Source organism: Macaca nemestrina, chromosome 12 (assembly GCF_043159975.1).
Source record: "Macaca nemestrina isolate mMacNem1 chromosome 12, mMacNem.hap1, whole genome shotgun sequence".
NCBI lineage: Eukaryota > Metazoa > Chordata > Mammalia > Primates > Cercopithecidae > Macaca > Macaca nemestrina.
This window is the reverse complement of record NC_092136.1, coordinates 59,941,701-59,962,276: the sequence shown is the minus strand read 5'-3', so window position 1 is coordinate 59,962,276 and position 20,576 is coordinate 59,941,701. Positions and strand designations below refer to the sequence as shown.

The 20,576-nt window shown below is 38.9% G+C and overlaps 1 protein-coding gene across 1 annotated transcript; it reads right to left on the bottom strand.

The window, feature by feature from the left end:
* Positions 1–18,879: 18,879 nt before the first annotated feature.
* On the bottom strand, positions 18,880–19,837 carry LOC105488674 (olfactory receptor family 52 subfamily B member 2). The gene is given in 2 exon segments (XM_011752951.3): positions 18,880–18,916; positions 18,918–19,837. Coding segments are annotated over 2 exon segments (957 nt in total).
* Positions 19,838–20,576: the final 739 nt, after the last annotated feature.

Below are 20,576 nucleotides of genomic sequence, written 5' to 3'. Positions count from 1 at the left end.
ATTTACACACAAAAATACAGCTTCATAAAAACAAAAAATCAGGTGAGCAATCACAGTGCCTGGTTTTAACTTTATATCACTGAAAGCAGCACTGAAGAGTGTAGGAAAAATAGTCTTGAATCACTGACGCCACCTCTCCCCCACCCCCCAGCAGCGGCCACCTGACACAGAGAATCTGTGCACTTGTGGGAGGAAGAGCACAGTGATTGTGGGATTTTGCATTGGAACTCAGTGCTGCCCTGTCACAGCAGAAAGCAAAAACAAGCTGAACTCAGCCAATACCCACAGAGGGAGCATTTAGATAAGCCCTAGCCACAGGTGAATCATCTACGTCAGCAATTGGAACTCAAGCTTTGGTAAGTTTCACCACCACAAGCTAAAGTTCTCTGGAGTCCTAAATAAGCTTGAAAGGCAGTTTAGGGCACAAGGGCTGCAACTCATAGGCAAGTTCTAGTGCTGTGCTGGGCTCAGAGCTAGTGGACACGGAAGGCATGAAATTTAGTGAGACACCAGCTGAGGTGACTAAGGGAATGTTTGTACCACCCCTCCCCCAACCCCAGGCAGCACAGCTCCCACAAATGAAAGTGACTCCCTTCTGCTTGAGGAGAAGGAATTGTAAAGAGGACTTTGTCTTGCAAGTTGAATACCAGCTTAGCTACAGTTGGATAGGACACAGGCAGAGTCATGAGGCCCTCATTCCAGGCCCTAGCTCCCAGATGACATTTCTAGACACACCCTGGGCCAGAAGGGAACCCACCATCCTTAGAGGAAGGACTAAGTCCTGGCAGGATTCATCAGCTGCTGACTAAAGAGCTTTTGGTCCCTGAATAATCAGCAACACTACACCAGTAGTACCACCGTAGTAGCCGTGGGCTTTAGGTGAGACTCTGAGACATACTGGCTTCAGGTGAGACCCAGCACATTTCTAGTTGTGGTGGCTAAAGTGAGAGATTCCTTCTGCTTAAGAAAAGCAGAGGGAAAAGTAAAGGGGATTTTGTCATGCATCTTAGGTACCAGCTCAGCCACAGTGAGGTAGAGCATCAGGTGGACTCTTACGGTCCCCAGTTCTAGGTCTTAGCTCTTGAATATCATTTCTGGACCTGCCATAGGCAAGAGTGGAGCCCACTACCCTGAAGGGTGAGTCCCAGGTTTGGCAGCATTCACCATAAGCTGACTGAAGAGTCCTGAGCCTTAAGTAAACATCAACAGTAGCTTGGCAGTATTCCCCATGGGCTATGGGGTGATGGCCATGGGAAGAAGCTATTCTTCCTTCCCTGGTATCTCATGATTTGAATGCCAGCATAGCTGCAAAGAATGGAGCACCAGGTAGATTTACAAGGTTTTTTTACTCCAGTCCCTGGCTCTTAGACAGCATCTCTGGAGCTGTCCAGGCCCTGGGAGAACTTATCGCCCTGAAGCAAAGGGCATAAGACTGGCTAGCTTCATTGCATGCTGATCGTAGACCCCTAAGGCCTTGAGCAAACACAGGTGGTAGCCTGGCAGTAAATAAGGGAAGAGAACAAGAGTCTCTACCTAATAATCCAAATAATTCTTCTGGCTATTGTTTAAGACTGACAAGGTGGTACTTCTATAAGTATGCAAAACACCAATGTTACTAGGCTTGGGGTGCCTACTAATGCAGATATGGCTTAGATCAAAACACCCAAGTCTCTCCTTTGACTGGAGTAGTGAAAAAGAACAGCAACAAAAAAATTAAAACAACACCCAAGTCCCTTGAAATAGCTGTAAAGCCTTACCAAGAAGAACAGGTGCAAAAAAGCTCAAACTGTGAAGATTACAATAAATACCTATTTCTTCAATGTCCAAACACTGACAGACATCCACAAACATCAAGAGCATCCAGGAAAGCATAACATCACCAAGCAAACTAAATAGGTCCCCAGGGACCAATCCAGGTGAGACAGAGATATGTGACCTTTCAGACAGAGAATTCAAAATAGCTGTTTTGAGGAAACTCAAAGAAGTTCAACATAACACAAAGAATGAATTCAGAATCCTGTCAGATAAATTTATCAAAGAAATTGAAAATAGTTTAAAAGAATCACTTAGAAATTCTGGAGTTTAAAAATGCAACTGACATACTGAAGAATGCATTGGTTTCCTAAGAGCAGAATTGAACAGGCAGAAGAAAGAACTAGTGAGCTTGAAGACAGACTATTTGAAAAAACACACAAGAGATAAAGAAAAAAGAATAGAAAAGAAGGAGGCACACCTACAACATCTAGATAATAGCCTCAAAATCACAAATCTGAGTCACTGGCCTTGAAGAGGAGATAGGCAAGCAGGTAGGAGTAGAGAGTTCATGCAATGAGATAAGAGAACGTCTCAGACGTAGAGAAAGACATCATTATTCAAGTATAAGAAGGTTACAGAACAGCAAGCAGATTTAACCCAAAGAAGACTACCTCAGGACATTTAATAATCAAACTCCCAAAGGTCAAGGATAAACAAAGGATTCTAAGAGCAGCAAGATAAAAGAAAAAAATAACATACAATGGTGCTCCAACATGTCTGGTAGCAGACTTTTCAGTAGAAACCTTACAGGAGAGTGGCATTGTTACAGGACAGGGGTTCTGATCCAGACCCCAAGAGAGGGTTCTTGGATCTCACACAAGAAAGAATTCAGGGTGAATCTGCAGTGCAAAGTGAAAGCAAGTTTATTAAGAAAGTAAAGGAACAAAACAATGGCTACTCCATAGACAGAGCAGCCCCAAGGGCTGCTGGTTACCCATTTTTATGGTTATTTCTTGATGATATATTTTAAAAGAGGTGGATTATTCATGCCTCCCCTTTTTAGACCATATAGGGTAACTTGTAAACTGTCATGGCGCTGGTGGGAGTGTAGCAGTGAGAATGACCAGAGGTCATTCTCATTGCCATTTGATTTTGGCAGGTTTGGCCAGCTCCTTTACTGCAACTTGTTTTATCAGCAAGGTCTTTAGGACCTGTATCTTGTCTTAACCTCCTGCCTCATCCTATGATTTAGAATGCCTTAACTGTCTGGGAATGAAGCCCAGTAGGTTTCAGTCTCATTTTACCCAGCTCCTACTCAAAATGGAGTTGTTCTGGTTCATGTGCCTCTGACATTTCCTCCTTCCTTTTTACAAGAGAACCCTTAATCCTAGGGGTTGCAGAGTGATGAAGGTCCATCTTCTGTAACTTCTTCAGGGTGAATAAGGGTGATGACATTCCTGAGTAACTATGAGGGTCTCCTGTGTTCAGGGTAGAGAGGAGCTCACTCAGAAAGCATCAGTATAGCAAAGGTCATTCATGACTCTTGAGTTTCGACAAGAGATGATACCTAGAAGATTAAGTGTTTAGTTTAAGAAAACATTCAGTAAGCTTGTCCGTATTCCTACACAAAGAGTACAACAGCAATATATTCCACAAGAGTAAAGCAAAAGAAATAAAGTTATTTCAAGTAAACTAAATTAGAAGGCTTTTCATGAACTGGGCAACTGTTGGAACTAAGCTGATATGGAGTTGTTAGCTAATCGTAATGTGCCCAGAATTAGAATGCTGATCCAGAATTTTACATTACCCATCCCTCTTGTTTACTCTAAGCAGCAGTCAGAGATCGCTGATTGGTTCACTGGAATAAGCAGGGTTACCCTAAATTGCAGAAACAAACTTAAAACAATTAATGAGACTAGAATTTAATAAAAAGTGTACCATAGTTCTTGAAACATAATATTTCTCTCTCCAGTTTCCAATTTTTACTAAAGACAAATCATAAGACCAATTTGTTTTGTTATACTTGGCCTGATTATTTTTATAAAGTACAGCAAGAATAATTATTTTTCACAAAAGCCCTTTTTAAATTGGCTTTGATGAACTCTGTTCCATAGAAGGAATCTCACATAAGACTTTTTAAAACCCGAGCCCTGGCATGGGTTTTTACCCTCAAATACCTATGAGTATGGGTAAACTCCTCTCCTTTTGAGGTCCCAAGATAACTTGGGACTCCTGGACCTGTGAGAAAGTGACCTTCTTTACTTACCATATAGGTCAGAAACCCTGTACAGGAACTGTGTAGGCAAGGTATGAGGCCACTTCCCCAAAGGGCTTTTATTGGCAATATAAGTCAAGTTTGATTCCTTAAAGGAAAGCTCACCATTCCAGTCAAAGCATTGCCAAAATAACCAGTTTCTCCAATTATATCCTGTTACGAAAGAAAACAAATTCTTACCGCACTTATGCAAATAACTATATTACCATAAATTAAGAATACTCACAAATTGTTTCTGAATTTTGGAGAAATCAGGTAGAGAGAAACAAATATGCTCCAAATTTTGTTTAGAGAAGTATACTTTACTCAATTGTTAAAAGCTGTAAACAACTCAAAAGAAATGTTTTCTTTACTCTGAAAAACAAAACAAAGGACCAGCAGTGTTTTAAGCAAAGTTAAAAAGATTAGACTTCTTCAATTTAGTCCATGTAGTTATCTTCTGTTTGACAGTTATGTACATTTTAGCTCTCTATGAGAATTCTGAAAGTTTTTTCCTCTATTCTGATGTCGCCACCTCCAAAGTTATCAGAAAACCTGAATTTAAGAACACATGTTAGAGTTCTGTAACTGATTATAAACCAACTTCTAAAGAGGATTAAGACAAGGAAACAATTGTTTTTGGATGACAAAACATCTTAAGACAGCCACAGTTAAAAATACAATTGACAAAGAAATTTGGTTACCTCTGTGGCATACAATAATTCAACACAATTATAATTATTACTGATAATGTAAACTAAGTGATATCAGAATTATGAGTTTCCTATAATTTTGGATCACATATGCCAATTACACATTTGTACAAATACAGCCCAAAGAAAACCAAATGCCAGTTTTACAAATTTTTGTTAAAGAGGAGATCATAAGTAGGTTTTTGCTCTAAGAAAAACCTGTTGTGCTTTTATTCCAATGTTCAGTTTACAGAAAAACTGAATACCCCGGGCCAGGTGTGGTGGCTCACGCCTATAATCCCAGCACTTTGGGAGGCTGAGGCAGGCAGATTACCTGAGATCGGGAGTTTGAGACCAGCCTGACCAACATGGAGAAACCCCATCTCTACTAAAAATACAAAATTAGCCAGGCATGGTGGCACATGCCTGTAATCCCAGCTGCTGGGGAGGCTAAGGCAGGAGAATCACTTGAACCTGGGAGACAGAGGTTGCGGTGAGCCAAGATTGTGCCATTGCACTCCAGCCTGGGCAACAAGAGTGAAACTCCATCTCAGAGAACAAAAACAAAAACAAAAACAAAAAACCTGAATACCCCTTTAACTTTAGCCAATATGTTCACACAGAATCTCTTTTACAATTAATTTTTCACAAACCTTTCACAACTTCCTTAAACCTTCAGCTTTATCCTAACTTAAAACAATCCTTTAACTCTTTAGGCAAGAAAAATCCATATTCCCATGCCTTCTTATAATCTTTTGTTTGTTTGTTTGTTTACCAAAAACACATTTCACTTTTCCTACACACCTTGCATGTAAAATTGTTTCTTCGGTAGTCTCAATTACATGTTACAATGTTAACTCTTACCAACTCTTATTTTTGGTGAAAACCTTGGTAAGTTCAAGATTTTAATTATGTGCCAGGTGTGGAGCCTAGACACACCTAGGCATAAGTGCAGATAAAAGCTGACCCTCCAGCATAGCTAGGGGACATGGCTAACTCCACATGTGTCCAGGCTTTACCTTACTTAAGCAGGCAAGTTGTACAGTAAGAGTCATAGTGTCATTTTACAAAGCATTTAGGAGGCCTAACAACCTTTGAATTGTACAACATTTCTTGCATAAATTCCCTTTTATAAATCCTTTCATGACTTACAAAAATCATCTGAGACATTCTTGGACTTTCTGACTTGCCTTAAACATTCCTCCTTTAAACAACCAGTCATTTTACTTTAGGACAAGAATTTACTATGTAGGATCCTTTCTTATATAAAATATCTTTCTTTATAATCTTTATATAGCTAAGGGGCATGGCTAATTCCACATGTCCTTAGGCCTTATCTAGAATCTACTGGTTTTAAAGTAGGCAAATTGGACAATTTTCAAAAGTTAAAGAAGCAGTTTATGATCTTAAAGCATTTAGCAAACTTAATATCTAACCTACATAATTAAGACTAAATGTTTTTACTTTATCAATCATTATTAAAGCTGTTTTTGTTTCCCAAAGATGACTAAACTTACATGAACTAAAAAGCACTACAGTTTTTATTTTGCTTTCAAAATAGTTGATTTAAGTGCTTGTTTTTTTTCAGCCAGTTAATTGGAGCTCTTTTATTTAAGCATTACACACAACATATATATAGCTACACAGAAAGAAAGAAGATTACTACAGTAGGTATAAGATTTTTCAATTGCCAGTTTTTAAGTTTCTTTTTTTTCTTTTTGAGATGGAGTCTCACTTTGTCACCCAGGCTGGAATGCAGTGGCGTGATCTCAGCTCACTGCAACCTCCGTCTCCAAAATTAAAGTGATTCTCCTGCCTCAGCCTCCCAAGTAGCTGGGATTACAGGCGTGTGCTGCCACACCTGACTATTTGTATTTTTAGTAGAGACGGCCTTTCACTATGTTGGCCAGGCTGGTCTGGAATGCCTGACCCCAGGTGATCCACCCAGCTTGGCCTTCCAAAGTGCTGGGATTACAGGCAAGAGCCACAGCACCCAGCCAGTTTTGCAGTTTCTTAATTGAATTGCTGGCTTTAGGGTGGAGCCCTTAGACGAACAGGGCCAGGAAAGGGGTCTCTGGTGTCTCCTGTTTTTCCCAAGTAGTCCAGGCTGTAGAGCTTGAATATCTGCTTTTAATTAAACTGATTTTTAACCATAGCAGTTTTTAATAAAGTCCTTTTAGAATTTCTTATGCAAACGGCCCATATTTCTGGCTTTTGAACTTTACCAAAGGTAACTTCCCGGGTGCTTAAAGAAAGGGAAATTTAAGACAGTCTGTGGAGAAGAAGAGACTAGACAAGGTCACACAGATAATAAACCAGAAATAACTTACTTCCTATGTGGGGAATCCAACCCAGACCACCACTGTGAAAGAGTAAAACCTTAGCTACTGAGCTACACAGCACAGGACAGTCTCCATTCCTTTTCCCAGAAGGAGTCCAGAGTAGTTCATTTTGAGATTACAAAGTGTTTTAACTATTTGACATATTTTTTAGAGCTAACTATGACATGAACTCTAAAATTCCTGTTCCCTGGAAGGTGGAGACCAAGAGAAAGTATGCCACATGGTTAAAAGGTCAAGCTCCTAAGGGCAAAAAACAAGGTGGAGACTTCATCCCATTTTTTTGTTTGTTTTTGCTGGGTCATCTTGAAAAGTGGGTTTATAGGTGTTCTAAGCCCATGTTTTATGCTAAAGTATCCCTCGACGCAGAAAATGGATTCATCGCACAAAATACACCAGCTTAAGACTAACCTTAGAATTCTTTTTCATATTAGTGAAAACTTTACAGAGGAGATAAATGTTGATATTTTTTCCATTCATTCAACTGTTTGTACAGAGAGAAAGAAGCTGGAAATCTGACTGGTAAGAAATTCTAACCCTTTTGCCGGCATGCCAGGCTTCTGGCTTCCCTTACCCTGAGTGGCCCTAGTGATCTGGCTTGCAGCACCATTGCCCTGGGGGCCAAGTCATATCATAAAGGAAAATTATTTTTTCTTTGTTCTGGCCAGAGCAAAATACATGTGATAAAACATAAACATTAGCCACTCTGCTTAGTAGCCAATAGAACCATCAAGGATTAAATTTGCCCCTAAATGGGCCCTGTCATTGTTAATCCAACCTCTGACTTGAAGTTTCCACACGTGGTCTCTGGGCAAGATGGTTGCCTGAGTAACAGAAAAGATAGGAAAGGAAAAGTAGAGATGGAAAGTATTGCCTGTGGCAGGGTGGGGACAGTAAAGAGCTTAGGGAGGCCAGAGAAAAGATCCACTCATTGCAGCAACAGTGAAAAGTTCAAGCAGTCACTTGTCGGTAGCAAAGGAATCTTTTCTAGCAGTCCCATCAGCTCTCAAGTTTCCCGTTTTAGGGAGGAAAAAGCTCCCTATGTCCCATGATCCTGTACATGCCCAGCCCTGTCATCCACAGCCATCAGCAATGAGTGCAAGGCAGATTAGCCCAAAGAGAATAGCAGTTAACATTCATTAGTGCCAAACCTGTTCTTAGCCGAGAGGGACTTTACCGAAAGGGGCCTCTAACTCCCTAAATCTTAGAAGGGACTCTAACCCTCCTAAATTGGGTCTCTAATCCAAGGTCTGTCAAGCGTCCTTGCCTTTTATTAAGAGGGGCCTCTAACCTACTCTGTCTTAGGAGAGACTCTAACTCCCCTAAGTAGGGCCTCTGACGGAAACCCATTCTTCACCCAGGTACTCCACCACTTGCCCAAACTCATCCAATCAGTGCTGCAGTCTGTTTCCTTCAGGTTGATGGGCTGGGGTGTGGGGGTGGGGGTGGGGGAAGCAGGGGGTGAGTCTCCTCAGTATTGTCCCTTTTGTGGTTTGTGAGAAAGATGTTACTGGACCCCATCACTTACCTAAAGTTAGCCTTTGGGACAGGGGTTTCCACAGTTATAGTCACTTCTGTGGTCACCAGAAAGATGTTATGGGACTCCAATCCCTACTCAAAAGTAGCCGTTGGGTCAGGATTTCTGCATTATAGTCCCTTCTTGGTCACCAGAAATATGTTACAGGACAGGGATTCCAATATAGACCCCAAGAGAGGGTTCTTGGATCACACACAAGAAAGAATTCAGGGTGAGTCTGCAATGCAAAGTGAAAGCAAGTTTATTAAAAAAGTAAAGAAATAAAAGAATGGTTACTCCATAAATGGTTACTCCATACCCATTTTTATGGTTATTTCTTGATGATATGCTTTAAAAAAAGGTGGGGGAGTGTATTATTCATCCCTCCCCTTTTTAGACATATAGGGCAACTTGCTGACATTGCCATGGCATTTGTAAACTGTCATGGCGCTGGTGGGAGTGTAGCAGGGAGAACAACCAGAGGTCACTCTCATCGCCATTTTGTTTTTGGTGGGTTTTGGCTGGCTCCTTTACTGCAACCTCTTTTATAATCAAGGTATTTATGACCTGTATCTTGTGTCGACCTCCTATCTCATCTTGTGGCTTAGAATGCCTTAACTGTCCGGGAATGCAGCCCAGTAGGTTTCAGCCTCATTTTACCCAGCTTCTATTCAAGATGGAGTTGTTCTGGTTCTCATGCCTCTGACAGGATGACATATTTAAGGTGCTGGGAGAAAAAAAAAAAAAAACTTTTAACCTAGAATAGTATATCTGGTGAAGATATCCATTAAGCATTAAATCCCCCAAGCAAACAAAAGTTGGGGGATTTCATCACCACCAGACCTATCCTACAAGAAAGGCTAAAGGGAATTCTTCAATCTGAAAGAAAACAATGTTAATGAGCAAGAAGAAGTCATCTGAAGTTATGAAGCTCACTGGCAATAGTAAACACAGAAAAAAGCACATGGTAGTATATGAATCTCAAAAATCTGAGACAGGTATCAGTTAATTTTGAAAGTTTATTTTGCCAAGGTTGAGGACAGGCACCCATAACACAGCCTCAGGAGGTTCTGATGACATATGCCCGAGGTGGTCAGAGCACAGTTTGGTTTTATACATTTTAGGGAGATATGAGACATTGATCAACAAATGTAAGGTGAACACTGGTTCAGTCTGGAAAGGTGTGATGACTCAAACAGGGAGGGGGCTTCCAGGTCATAGATAGAAAAGAGACAAATGGTTGCATTCTTTTGAGTTTCTGATTAGCCTCTCCAAAGCAAATATTCAGATATGCATTTATCTCAGTAAGCAGAGGGGCAGCTTTGAACAGAATGGGAGGCCAGTTGGTTCTAAGCAATTCCCCCCTTGACTGTTCCCTTTAGCTTGGTGACTTTGGGGACGCAAGATATACTTCTTTCACAAGTATAGCACTGTAATTGTAGTGTACAATCTTCTCTTGACTTAAGTAGAAAGACTAAATGATGAAAAATAATAACTATAATAACTATAACAACTTTTTAAGACAGCACAATAAGACATAAAGAGAAACAAAAATTTTAAAAGTAGGCAAAGTTAAAGTGAAGAGTTTTTGTTAGTTTACTTTTTGCATGTTTGTTTATACAATCAGTATTAAGATGTCATTAGTTTATTTTTATTTATTTGTTTATTTTATTTATTTATTTATTTATTTTTTGAGATGGAGTCTTGCTCTGTCCCTCAGGCTGGAGTGCAATGGTGCAATCTTGGCTCACTGCAACCTCCACTTCCTAGACTCAAGCAATTTTCCTGCCTCAGTCTCCCAAGTAGCTGGGATTACAAGTGCACAACCCCATGCCTGGCTAATTTTTGTATTTTTTAGTAGAGATGGGGTTTCACCATGTTGGCCAGGCTGGTCTCGAATTCCTGACCTCAGGTGATCCACCCACCTCAGCCTCCCAAAGAGCTGGGATTACAGGCATGAGCCACCACTCCCACCCCACCTTGTCATCAGTTTAAAATAATGGGTTAGAAGATAGTATTTATGGCCGGGCATGGTGGCTCACACCTGTAATCCCAGCACTTTGGGAGGCTGAGGCAGGGGGATCACAAGGTCAGGAGATCAAGACCACCCTGGCTAACATGGTGAAACCCCATCTCTACTAAAAATACAAAAAAATTAGCCAAGCATGGTGGCAGGCACCTGTAGTCCCAGCTACTTGGGAGGCTGAGGTATGAGAATGGCATGAACCCAGGGGGTGGAGCTTGCAGTGAGCAGAGCTTGCACCACTGCACTCCAGCCTGGGCAACAGAGCGAGACTCCATCTCAAAAAAAAAAAAAAAAAAAAAAAGAAGAGAGTATTTACAAGCTTCATGGTAACCTCAAGTCAAAAAACATTCAATAAGTACACAAAAAATAAAAAGCAATAAATTAAAGCATACCACTAAAGAAAATCAGCTTCACTAAAAGGAAGACAGGAAAGAAAGAAGCATGAGAAGACCACAAAACAAACAGAAAAAAAAAAGTAACAAAATTGCAGGAGTAAGTTCTTACTTATCAATAATAACATTGAATGTAAATTGACTAAACTTTCCAATAAAAAGACACAAAATGGCTGAATGGATTCAAAAAAGAATTAACAATGATCTGTTGCCTACAAGAAACACACTTCACCTATAAAGACACAGAGACTGAAAATAATGGGATGGGAAAATATTTATGTCAGACAAAATAGATTTCAAGGCTAAAACTATAAGAGACAAAGAAGGTCATTATATAATTATAAAAAGGTCAGTTCAGAAAGAGAATATAACAATTTAAAATATATATGCGTCTTACACTGGAGCATAAAGTTAACATTATTAGAGCTAAAGAGATAGATAGGCCCCAAAACAATAATAGCTAGAGACTTCAACACCCCACTTTCAGCATTATCCAGACAGAAATTCAACAAAGAAATATTGGACTTAATCTGCACTATAGACCAAATATGACCTAATACATATTTACAGAACATTTCATCTAATGGCTGTAGAATACACATTCTTCTCCCCTGCACATAGATCATTTTTAAGGATAGACTATAAGTTAGATCATGAAACAAGTATTAAAACATTAAACAAATGAAACAAGCATCTCCTCTGACAAAAATGGAATAAAACTAGAAATCATTAACACAAGGAATTTTGGAAATTATAAAAGCACAAAGATGTTAAACAATATATCATTGAACAACAAGTGGATCGATGAAGAGATTAAGAAGGAAAATAAAATAAAAATTTTCTAGAAAATAAAAATTGTCTTGAAACAAATGGTAGTGGAAATATAATTTACCAAAACCTATGGCATACGGCAAAAACAGTACTAACAGAGAATTTTATAGCCAAAAGTACGTACATCAAAAAAGAAGAAAGACTTCAAATAAACAACCTAATGATGCATCTTACAGAACTAGAAAAGCAAGAGCAAGCCAAACCCCAACTTGTCAGAAGAAAAGAAATAATAAAGATCAGAGCAGAATTATAAGAATTTGAAATGAAGAAAATACAAAAGATCAATGAAACAAAAAGTTTGTTTTTTGAAAACATAAGCAAAATTGACAAACCTTTAGCCAGACTAAATACGAAAAAAGAGAGAAGGTCCAAATAAATAAAATCAGAGCCAAAAAAAGGACACATTATAAAAACTGATACTGCAGAAATTCAAAGGATGATTAGTGGCTAGTATAAGTAACTATATGCCAACAAATTAGAAAATCTAAAAGAAACGAATAAATTCCTAAACACATACAACCTGCCAAGATTGAACCATTAAGCGATTCAAAACATGAACAGACCAATAACAAGTAACACAATTGAAGCCATAGTAAAAAGTCTTCCAGAATTAAAAAAAAAAAAAAACAAAAAAAACACAGAAAAATCTTGGGACCTGATGACTTCCCTGTTGAATTCTAGCAAACATTTAAAGAAAAACAATAGGATTAGAGACTTAAATGTTAGACCTAATACCATAACAACCCTAGAAGAAAACTTAGGTAATACCATTCAGGACATAGGCATGGGCAAGGACTTCATGTCTAAAACACCAAGAGCAATGGCAACAAAAGCCAAAATTGACAAATGGGATCTAACTAAACTAAAGAGCTTACACACAGCCAAAGAAACTACCATCAGAGTGAACAGGCAACCTACAGAATGGGAGAAAATTTTTGCAATCTACTCATCTGACAAAGGGCTAATATCCAGAACCTACAAAGAACTCAAATAAATTTACAATAAAAAAACAAACAACCCCATCAAAAAGTGGGCAAAGGATATGAACAGACACTTCTCAAAAGAAGACATTTATGCAGTCAACAGACACATGAAAAAATGCTCATCATCACTGGCCATCAGAGAAATGCAAATCAAAACCACAATGAGATACCATCTCACACCAGTTAGAATGGCAATCATTCAAAAGTCAGGAAACAACAGGTGCTGGAGAGGATGTGGAGAAATAGGAACACTTTTACACTGTTGGTGGGACTGCAAACTAGTTCAACCATTATGGAAAACAGTATGGCAATTCCTCAAGGATCTAGAACTAGAAGTACCATACGACCCTGCCATCCCATTACTGGGTATATACCCAAAGGATTATAAATCATGCTGCTATAAAGACACATACACACATATGTTCATTGTGGCACTATTCACAATAGCAAAGACTTGGAATCAACCCAAATGTCCATCAGTGACAGACTGGATGAAGAAAATGTGGCACATATACACCATGGAATACTATGCAGCCATAAAAAAGGATGAGTTTGTGTCCTTTGTAGGGACATGGATGCAGCTGGAAACCATCATTCTTAGCAAACTATCACAAGAACAGAAAACCAAACACCGCATGTTCTCACTCATAGGTGGGAACTGAACAATGAGATCACCTGGACTCGGGAAGGGGAACATCACAAACCGGGGCCTACTATGGGGAGGGTGGAGGAGGGAGCGATTGCATTGGGAGTTATACCTGATGTAAATGACGAGTTGATGGGTGCTGACGAGTTGATGGGTGCAGCACACCAACATGGACAAGTATACATATGTAACAAACCTGCATGTTATGCCCATGTACCCTAGAACTTGAAGTATAATAATAATAAAAAAAGAAAAACAATACCAATCCTACTCAAACTATTTTGAAAAACAGAGGAAGAGGGAATACTTCCAAACTCATTCTATGAAGCCAGTATTACCCTTATACCAAAACCAAAGACATATCAAAGAAAAAAACTATAGGTCAATATAACCGATGAATACTGATGCAAAAATCCTCAACAAAATATTAGGACACTGAATTCAACAGCACATTGAAAAGATCATTCATCAAGACCAAGTGGGATTTATCCCAGGGATGCCAGGATGGTTCAACATATGCAAATCCTTCAACGTGATACGTCATATCAACAGAATGAAGGACAAAAACAACATAATCATTTCAATTGATGCTTAAAAAGTTTTTGATAAAATTCAACATCTCTTCACGATAAAAACCCTCAAGAAACTGGGGACACAAGGAATATAGCTCATGCCATATATAAAGGACTCACAGCTAATATTATACTGAATGGGGAAAAACTAAAAGTCTTTCTTCTAAGATCTGTAACATGACAGGAATACCCACTTTCTCCAGTGTTATTCAACATAATACTGGGAATCCTAGCAAGAGCAATCAGGTAAGAGAAAAAAATAAAAGGCATCTACATTGGAAAAAAAGAAGTCAAATTATCCTTGTTTGCAGATATATTATATGATTTTATATTTGGAAAAACCTAAAGATTCCACAGAAAAGCTATTCAAACTGATAAACAATCCAGTAAAGGTGCAGGATACAATACTGACATACAAAAATCAGTAGCATTTCTATATGCCACCAGTAAACAATCTCAAGAAAAAATCAGGAAAACAATGTCATTTATAACAGCTACAGATAAAATAAAATACCTAGAAATTAACTAAAGAATTAGAGGAGCTCTATAATGAAAACTACAAAACATTGATGAAAGAAATTGAAAAGGGCACACAAAAAAATGGAAAGATATTCCATGTTCATGGATTGGAAGAATCACTATTGTTAAAATGTTCATACTACCCAAAACAATCTACAGAATCAATGCAATATCTATCAAAATACCAATGACATTCCTCACAGAAATACAAAAAAAAAAATTTCTATGGAACACAAAAGATCCAGAATAGCCAAAGCTGTGCTGAGCAAAGAGAACAAAACTGGAGGAATCATATTACCTGACTTTAAATTATACTACAGAGCTATAGTAACCAAAACGGCATGGCACTGGTATGAAAACAGATACTTGGAGCAATGGAACAGAATAAAGAACCCAGAAACAAATTCATACATCTACAGTGAACTCACATTCAACAAAGGTGCCAAAAATATACACTGGGGAAAGGACATTCTCTTCAATAAATAGTGCTGGAAAAACTGGATATCCATATGCAGAATGAAACTAGACCCCTATCTCTTGCCATAAACAAAATTCAAATCAAAATCCATTAAAGACTTAAATATAATACCTCAAACTATAAAACTACTAAAAGCAAAGAGTGGGAAAACTTTCCAGGATATGAGAGTAGGCAAAGATTCCATGAGTTTTATTCCAAAAGCACAAGCAACCAAAGCAAAAATGGAAGAATGAGAGCACATCAAGTTAAAAAACTTCTGCACAGCAAAGGAAAAAACAAAGTGAAGAGACAACCCAAAGAATAAGAGAAAATATTTGCAAACTATGTACCTGATGAGGGATTAGTAACTAAAACATATAAGAAGCTCAGACAACTCCATTAAAAAATCTAATAATGTGACCAAAAAACGGGCAAAATATCTGAATAGACATTTCTCAAAAGAAAACATACCAATGGCAAACAAGTATATGAAAAGGTGCTCAACATCATTGATCATCAGAGAAATGCAAATCAAAACTACAGTGAGATGACATTTCATCCTAGTTAAAATGGCTTTCATCCAAGACAGGCAATATCAAATGCTGGAGACAGTGGGGAGAAAAGGGAACCCTCGTACACTGTTGGCAGGGATGTAAATTAGTACAACCACTATGGAGAACAGTTTGGAGATTCCTCAAAAAACTGAAACTAGAGCTACTATATGATCCAGCACTCCCACTCCTATGTACACCCAAAAGAAAGAAAATCAGTATATCGAAGAGATATCTGCACTCCCATATATGCAGCCCTATTCACAATAGCCAGAATTTGGAAGCAACCCAAGTGTCCATCAACAGGTCAATGGATAAAGGAAATGTGGTACATATACACAATGGAGTACTAGTAAGCCATAAAAAAAAATGAGATCCTGTCATTTGCAACAGCATGGATGAAACTGGAGTTCATTATGTTAAGTGAAATAAGCCCAGCACAGAAGGACAAACTTAGCATGTTCTCGTGTGGTAGCTAAAAATTAAAACAATTGAACTCTTGGAGATAGAGAGAAGGATGGTTACCAGAGGCCGGGAAGGATAGTGGGGATAGTTAACGGGTACAAAAAAAAGTAGAATGAATGAATAAGACCTAGTATATGCTATCACAACAGGGTGACTATAGTCAGTAATAATTTAATTGCATATTTTAAAATAACTAAAAGTATAATTGGGCCAGTCTCAGTGGCTCATGCCTGTAATCCTAGCACTTTGGGAAGCTGAGGTGGGTAGATTGCCTGAGCTCAGGAGTTCAAGACCACCCTGGGCAACATGGTGAAATCCATCTCCACTAAAAATACAAAAAATTAGCCGGACATGGTGGCGGGTGCCTGTAGTCCCAGCTACTTGGGAGGCTGAGGCATGAGAATTGCTTAACCTGGGAGGTAAAAGTTGCAGTGAACCGAGATTGCACCACTGCACTCAGTGACAGAGCAAGACTCTATCTCAAAAAGTAAATAAATAAAAGAGTGTAATTGGATTGTTTGCCAAAATATAAATGCATAAGATGATTTAAAAATTTTTTAATAAAATAAACATTAGCTGTTATTGTAATATTGTTATCATTAATATTATGTTAATATTAGTGTGTTATTATATAGTGGTATGTTTTGTGATAGTGATGGAAAATAAGTTAGGACCAGATTATTAAATTAATGCTTAGCTTAGAATTTACTATGTAGTCCTGTGATTTCCAAACTATGTCTAATGGAACACTAGTTTATTTTACAGATGTAAATTTATATGCTATCAAAATTATGCCAAAATTATATGGACATTGATATAGGTATCTATGGTCACAGAAGTGTGGGAAACACTGCAAACTCTAACTTTCTCTTGGACAGCCATGTGCATGACTCACAGAATATCAGCATTTTCCACAATTATTTGACCATGGAATTTTTAATAGAACATTTATTCATATCTGATATCTACTGCTACAGAATATTCTGTGCAAAACACTCTGTAAGTAATGAAAAATCCTCCAAAGTATTTGACAGAAAGTAGCTTGGTCAGCCCTGTCTTTTAGAACATTTATTGTAGAGTCATTTCATAGTTTAGGCAAACGTGTAAAAGATTGAAAACATTGATCTCAGCTAAGAAAGTAATGCAATATCTGAAGTGAAAGATGAGAAAAGTAATAAGTAATTAGTAGAGGTAGTGTTGAAAAGACTAACGATACTAATAAGTATTAACAAAATATTTCTCAGAAACTATGAGCTAAAGATTACATTAAGTATAGTCATAAGCTTTATTTCATTTAATCTTCTAAATAATGCTCTGAAGGTAACCTATAAGGTACCCATTTTATAGATTTAAAAATTGAAGACTAAAAATGTTAAATAAATTGTGAAAGTTCACATAGCTAGAAAATGATGATGACAAAACTTGAGTCCTGATAGGAGTCCAAATACTATCCACATACTTGTTTAGTGGCACAATCAATATAAATATCAACCAATAGCATTTTGAGTATCAGCCCTAAGAGGAGGAGGTTTAAAAAGACTATAGGGTTTCCAGCTCAGTGATGTTGATGGGATCATCATAATCTAGTTCCCAAGAAATGAAATGTAGGAAGAAAAGTGGAGTGGGAGTTCTATGTCCTATGAGGAATAACCAGTTAATAGATGGATTTATGTGTCTAACACTCAAAAGAGAGTTTTAGGCTAGAGACAGGGATATGGGACTCACTAGTGTTGGTGGTGGCTAAAGAAATGAGTGTACATGACCTTTTCTGGAAAAGCATGAAAGAATGAGGGTCGAGACTGTGAATCCCAAGAGAGTACTCCAATTTTGCCAATCTGGCCATGAACAATGTGCTATAATTCCTAATTCTGGGTCTGGTCAAAAACTACATATAAGGGAGAATCAAGAGTACCCTGTTTCCTCCTACTTTGTCTTTTCCCTGGTCCCTGAGTTACAGCAGAGAGAAGTACTGCAAATCAGCAGTTGCTTTGGCTCAATTATGCCAAACTGCTTTCATGAGGAGCTGATTTACTAATCACTGGTTTTGTGGACTAATTTAGCTGGTCATTTCAGTGTACCATAGAGATGCCTGTTCTGACCTCAAGGAGATAATTGTGTTCCCATTCGTTTTTCAAAAATGTAGTATTTGTCAGGCATTTTGTAATGCTTTGGGAATACAAACATGAATAATATACACTCTTCTGATTTCAAGGAGTTTGCAGTCAATTGAGGGTACAGATAAATGAACTTATTAATTTACAATTTATTATGCACATTTGGAGAATTGTACAAGATACATTAGACATGCAAAGATAGGACCTTTGGCTTGCCTGAAGAAATTATAAAAGACTTCTCAGGGAAGGCAGTTCTTGAACTAAAATTTGAAGGAGAGGAAGTTTTTCCAGATGGCCAAAGGTCATGCATGGCTGTTCCTCAAACTCACCTGCCGTTATGGTAGTGGGTGGCAGGCCACTTGATTCTGTACAAAGAATCAATGCACATTTAGGATTTTTTTTAAAAAATAAAACCCCTTAAAATAGTAAATATAAAATTATTTTTATCCACTTCTTTATAACCTCATTTCATGTGGTGTTCAGATCCCTGTGCTTCTGGTGTCTATCTAGTCTACTGAGGGTACCAAAACCTCATATCAGAGGCATATACACTTAGTTATTATTTCTGGGTTGTAGGGAGGAATGTGTAAAGAGATTAGAGAAAACAAACAAGAGAAGGAGGAAGAATTATGAGAAAAGAAAGAAAAGTGGGGGGAGGAGGATAAAATAGAAAGAAGAGGAAGAAATGTCTTCTCAGTCCAGGAAATCTCTGTATTTCACATCTAGCTTCCTTGAGGGAGCTGGACATCAAGATTCATGAGGATCCATCAGCCCAGAGGGGAGATACAGCACCAAGTCTTGATGGTGGGCTACACCCTCACATATCTGCTTAGTCTTCACACCATAGACAATGGGGTTCAGCATTGGTGGCACCAACACATAGAGATTGGCCAGCAAGATATGGACATGTTGAGGAATATTACGCCCAAAATGGTGGGTCAATAAGGTAAAGAAGGATGGAACATAAAACATAAGGATGACACAGAGGTGGGAGCCACAAGTGCTGAGGGCCTTGTGCTGAGCCTCCTGGGAGGGCAAACAAAACACTGCTCGGAGGATCAGTGAGTAAGACACAGCGATGAGGATCACATCCAAGATGACCATGACAATGGGCACTGAGAAGCCATACCAGATGTTAACAGTGATGTCAGCACAGGCTAAACGAGCCACTCCAATATGCTCACAGTAGGAATGACGAACAATGTTGGTTCGGCAGAAGGGCAGCCGCTTCAGCAAGAATATGACTGGGAAGATGATGCAGAAGCTTCCGGTGATGATGGCCAGAGCAATCCTTCCCACAACAGGCCAAGGTAGCACTGCTGTATATCTCAGTGGGGCACAAATGGCCACAAAGGGGTCAAAGGCCATGGCTAACAGGATAGCTGCCTCTCCCACAAACATCATATGGACAAAGAAGACTTGGGTGACACAGGCATCAACAGCAATGTTATGGGCATGGAGCCAAAAGATGGGTAGGGCCTTGGGCACAGTGGTAGTAGACAGCAGGATGTCCATGATGGCCAGCACGGAGAGGAAGAAATACATGGGCTCATGAAGGTTATGTTCCATGACAATAACCACTATCAGGATGCTGTTTCCCAGGGCTGCAGTGATGTAAATGAGGCAAAGAGGTATTGACAGCCAAATTTGATAAGCCTCCAACCCAGGGATGCCAAGTAGGACAAAACCTGCAGGATGGAAGATGGTAACATTGCTGTGACTCATGATGCACTTTATGGTCCTCTCTATAATGACTTAGAAGCTGATGAGTCTCCTGAAATTGAAGGAAACAGAAAGCACTCCTGAATATGTATAAATATCATAAAAGACAGCATAGATTTCTAAATTGCTGGACTCTCCAGGGGCAAGTTCTCCCAGAGAATGTTCACTTGGTGTAGGAATGGCTTCTGGCCCATGGTCCTTCCTTTGCAGATAGAGCTTCTGTGGGAATAATGCTTCAAGTATGAACAGAGATGGCAGCACCTGCCTTCAACCACCCTGCCCCCAGAGTTTGGCTGCACCCTCCCTTTCTGACCTCATTCTACTATTTTCACACAAGCAGCATTTTCCACCTACCTATGTTGTCCTTGTCCCTTTCCCTAAGATTTTGTTCTGCATTTACCTTTAATTTCCCTCCCCTTCTACTTCTGTTCACCAGAGTAACTCCTTAAAATAACCTGAAAATAACTCCTTAAGACATACCACTTTGTAATGGTCTGTGTTCATAGCAACATGTCTCCTTCCTAAAAGCCTATTAGCTAAACTATATTTTAACTTTGTTATATTTAATCCTATTAAGTTTATCTGGCTATTGCCTTGAACATTTCACAGGACACTTGCACTTGTGGCCCCCTCTGCAAGGAAGTAGAGTATCAAGGGGAAATCCAGAGGAAACCTAGAGGGGTACATTTCTCCACTCTGATCCAGATTCATATCTTCCCTAACGCAGTGAGCAATGGGGCAG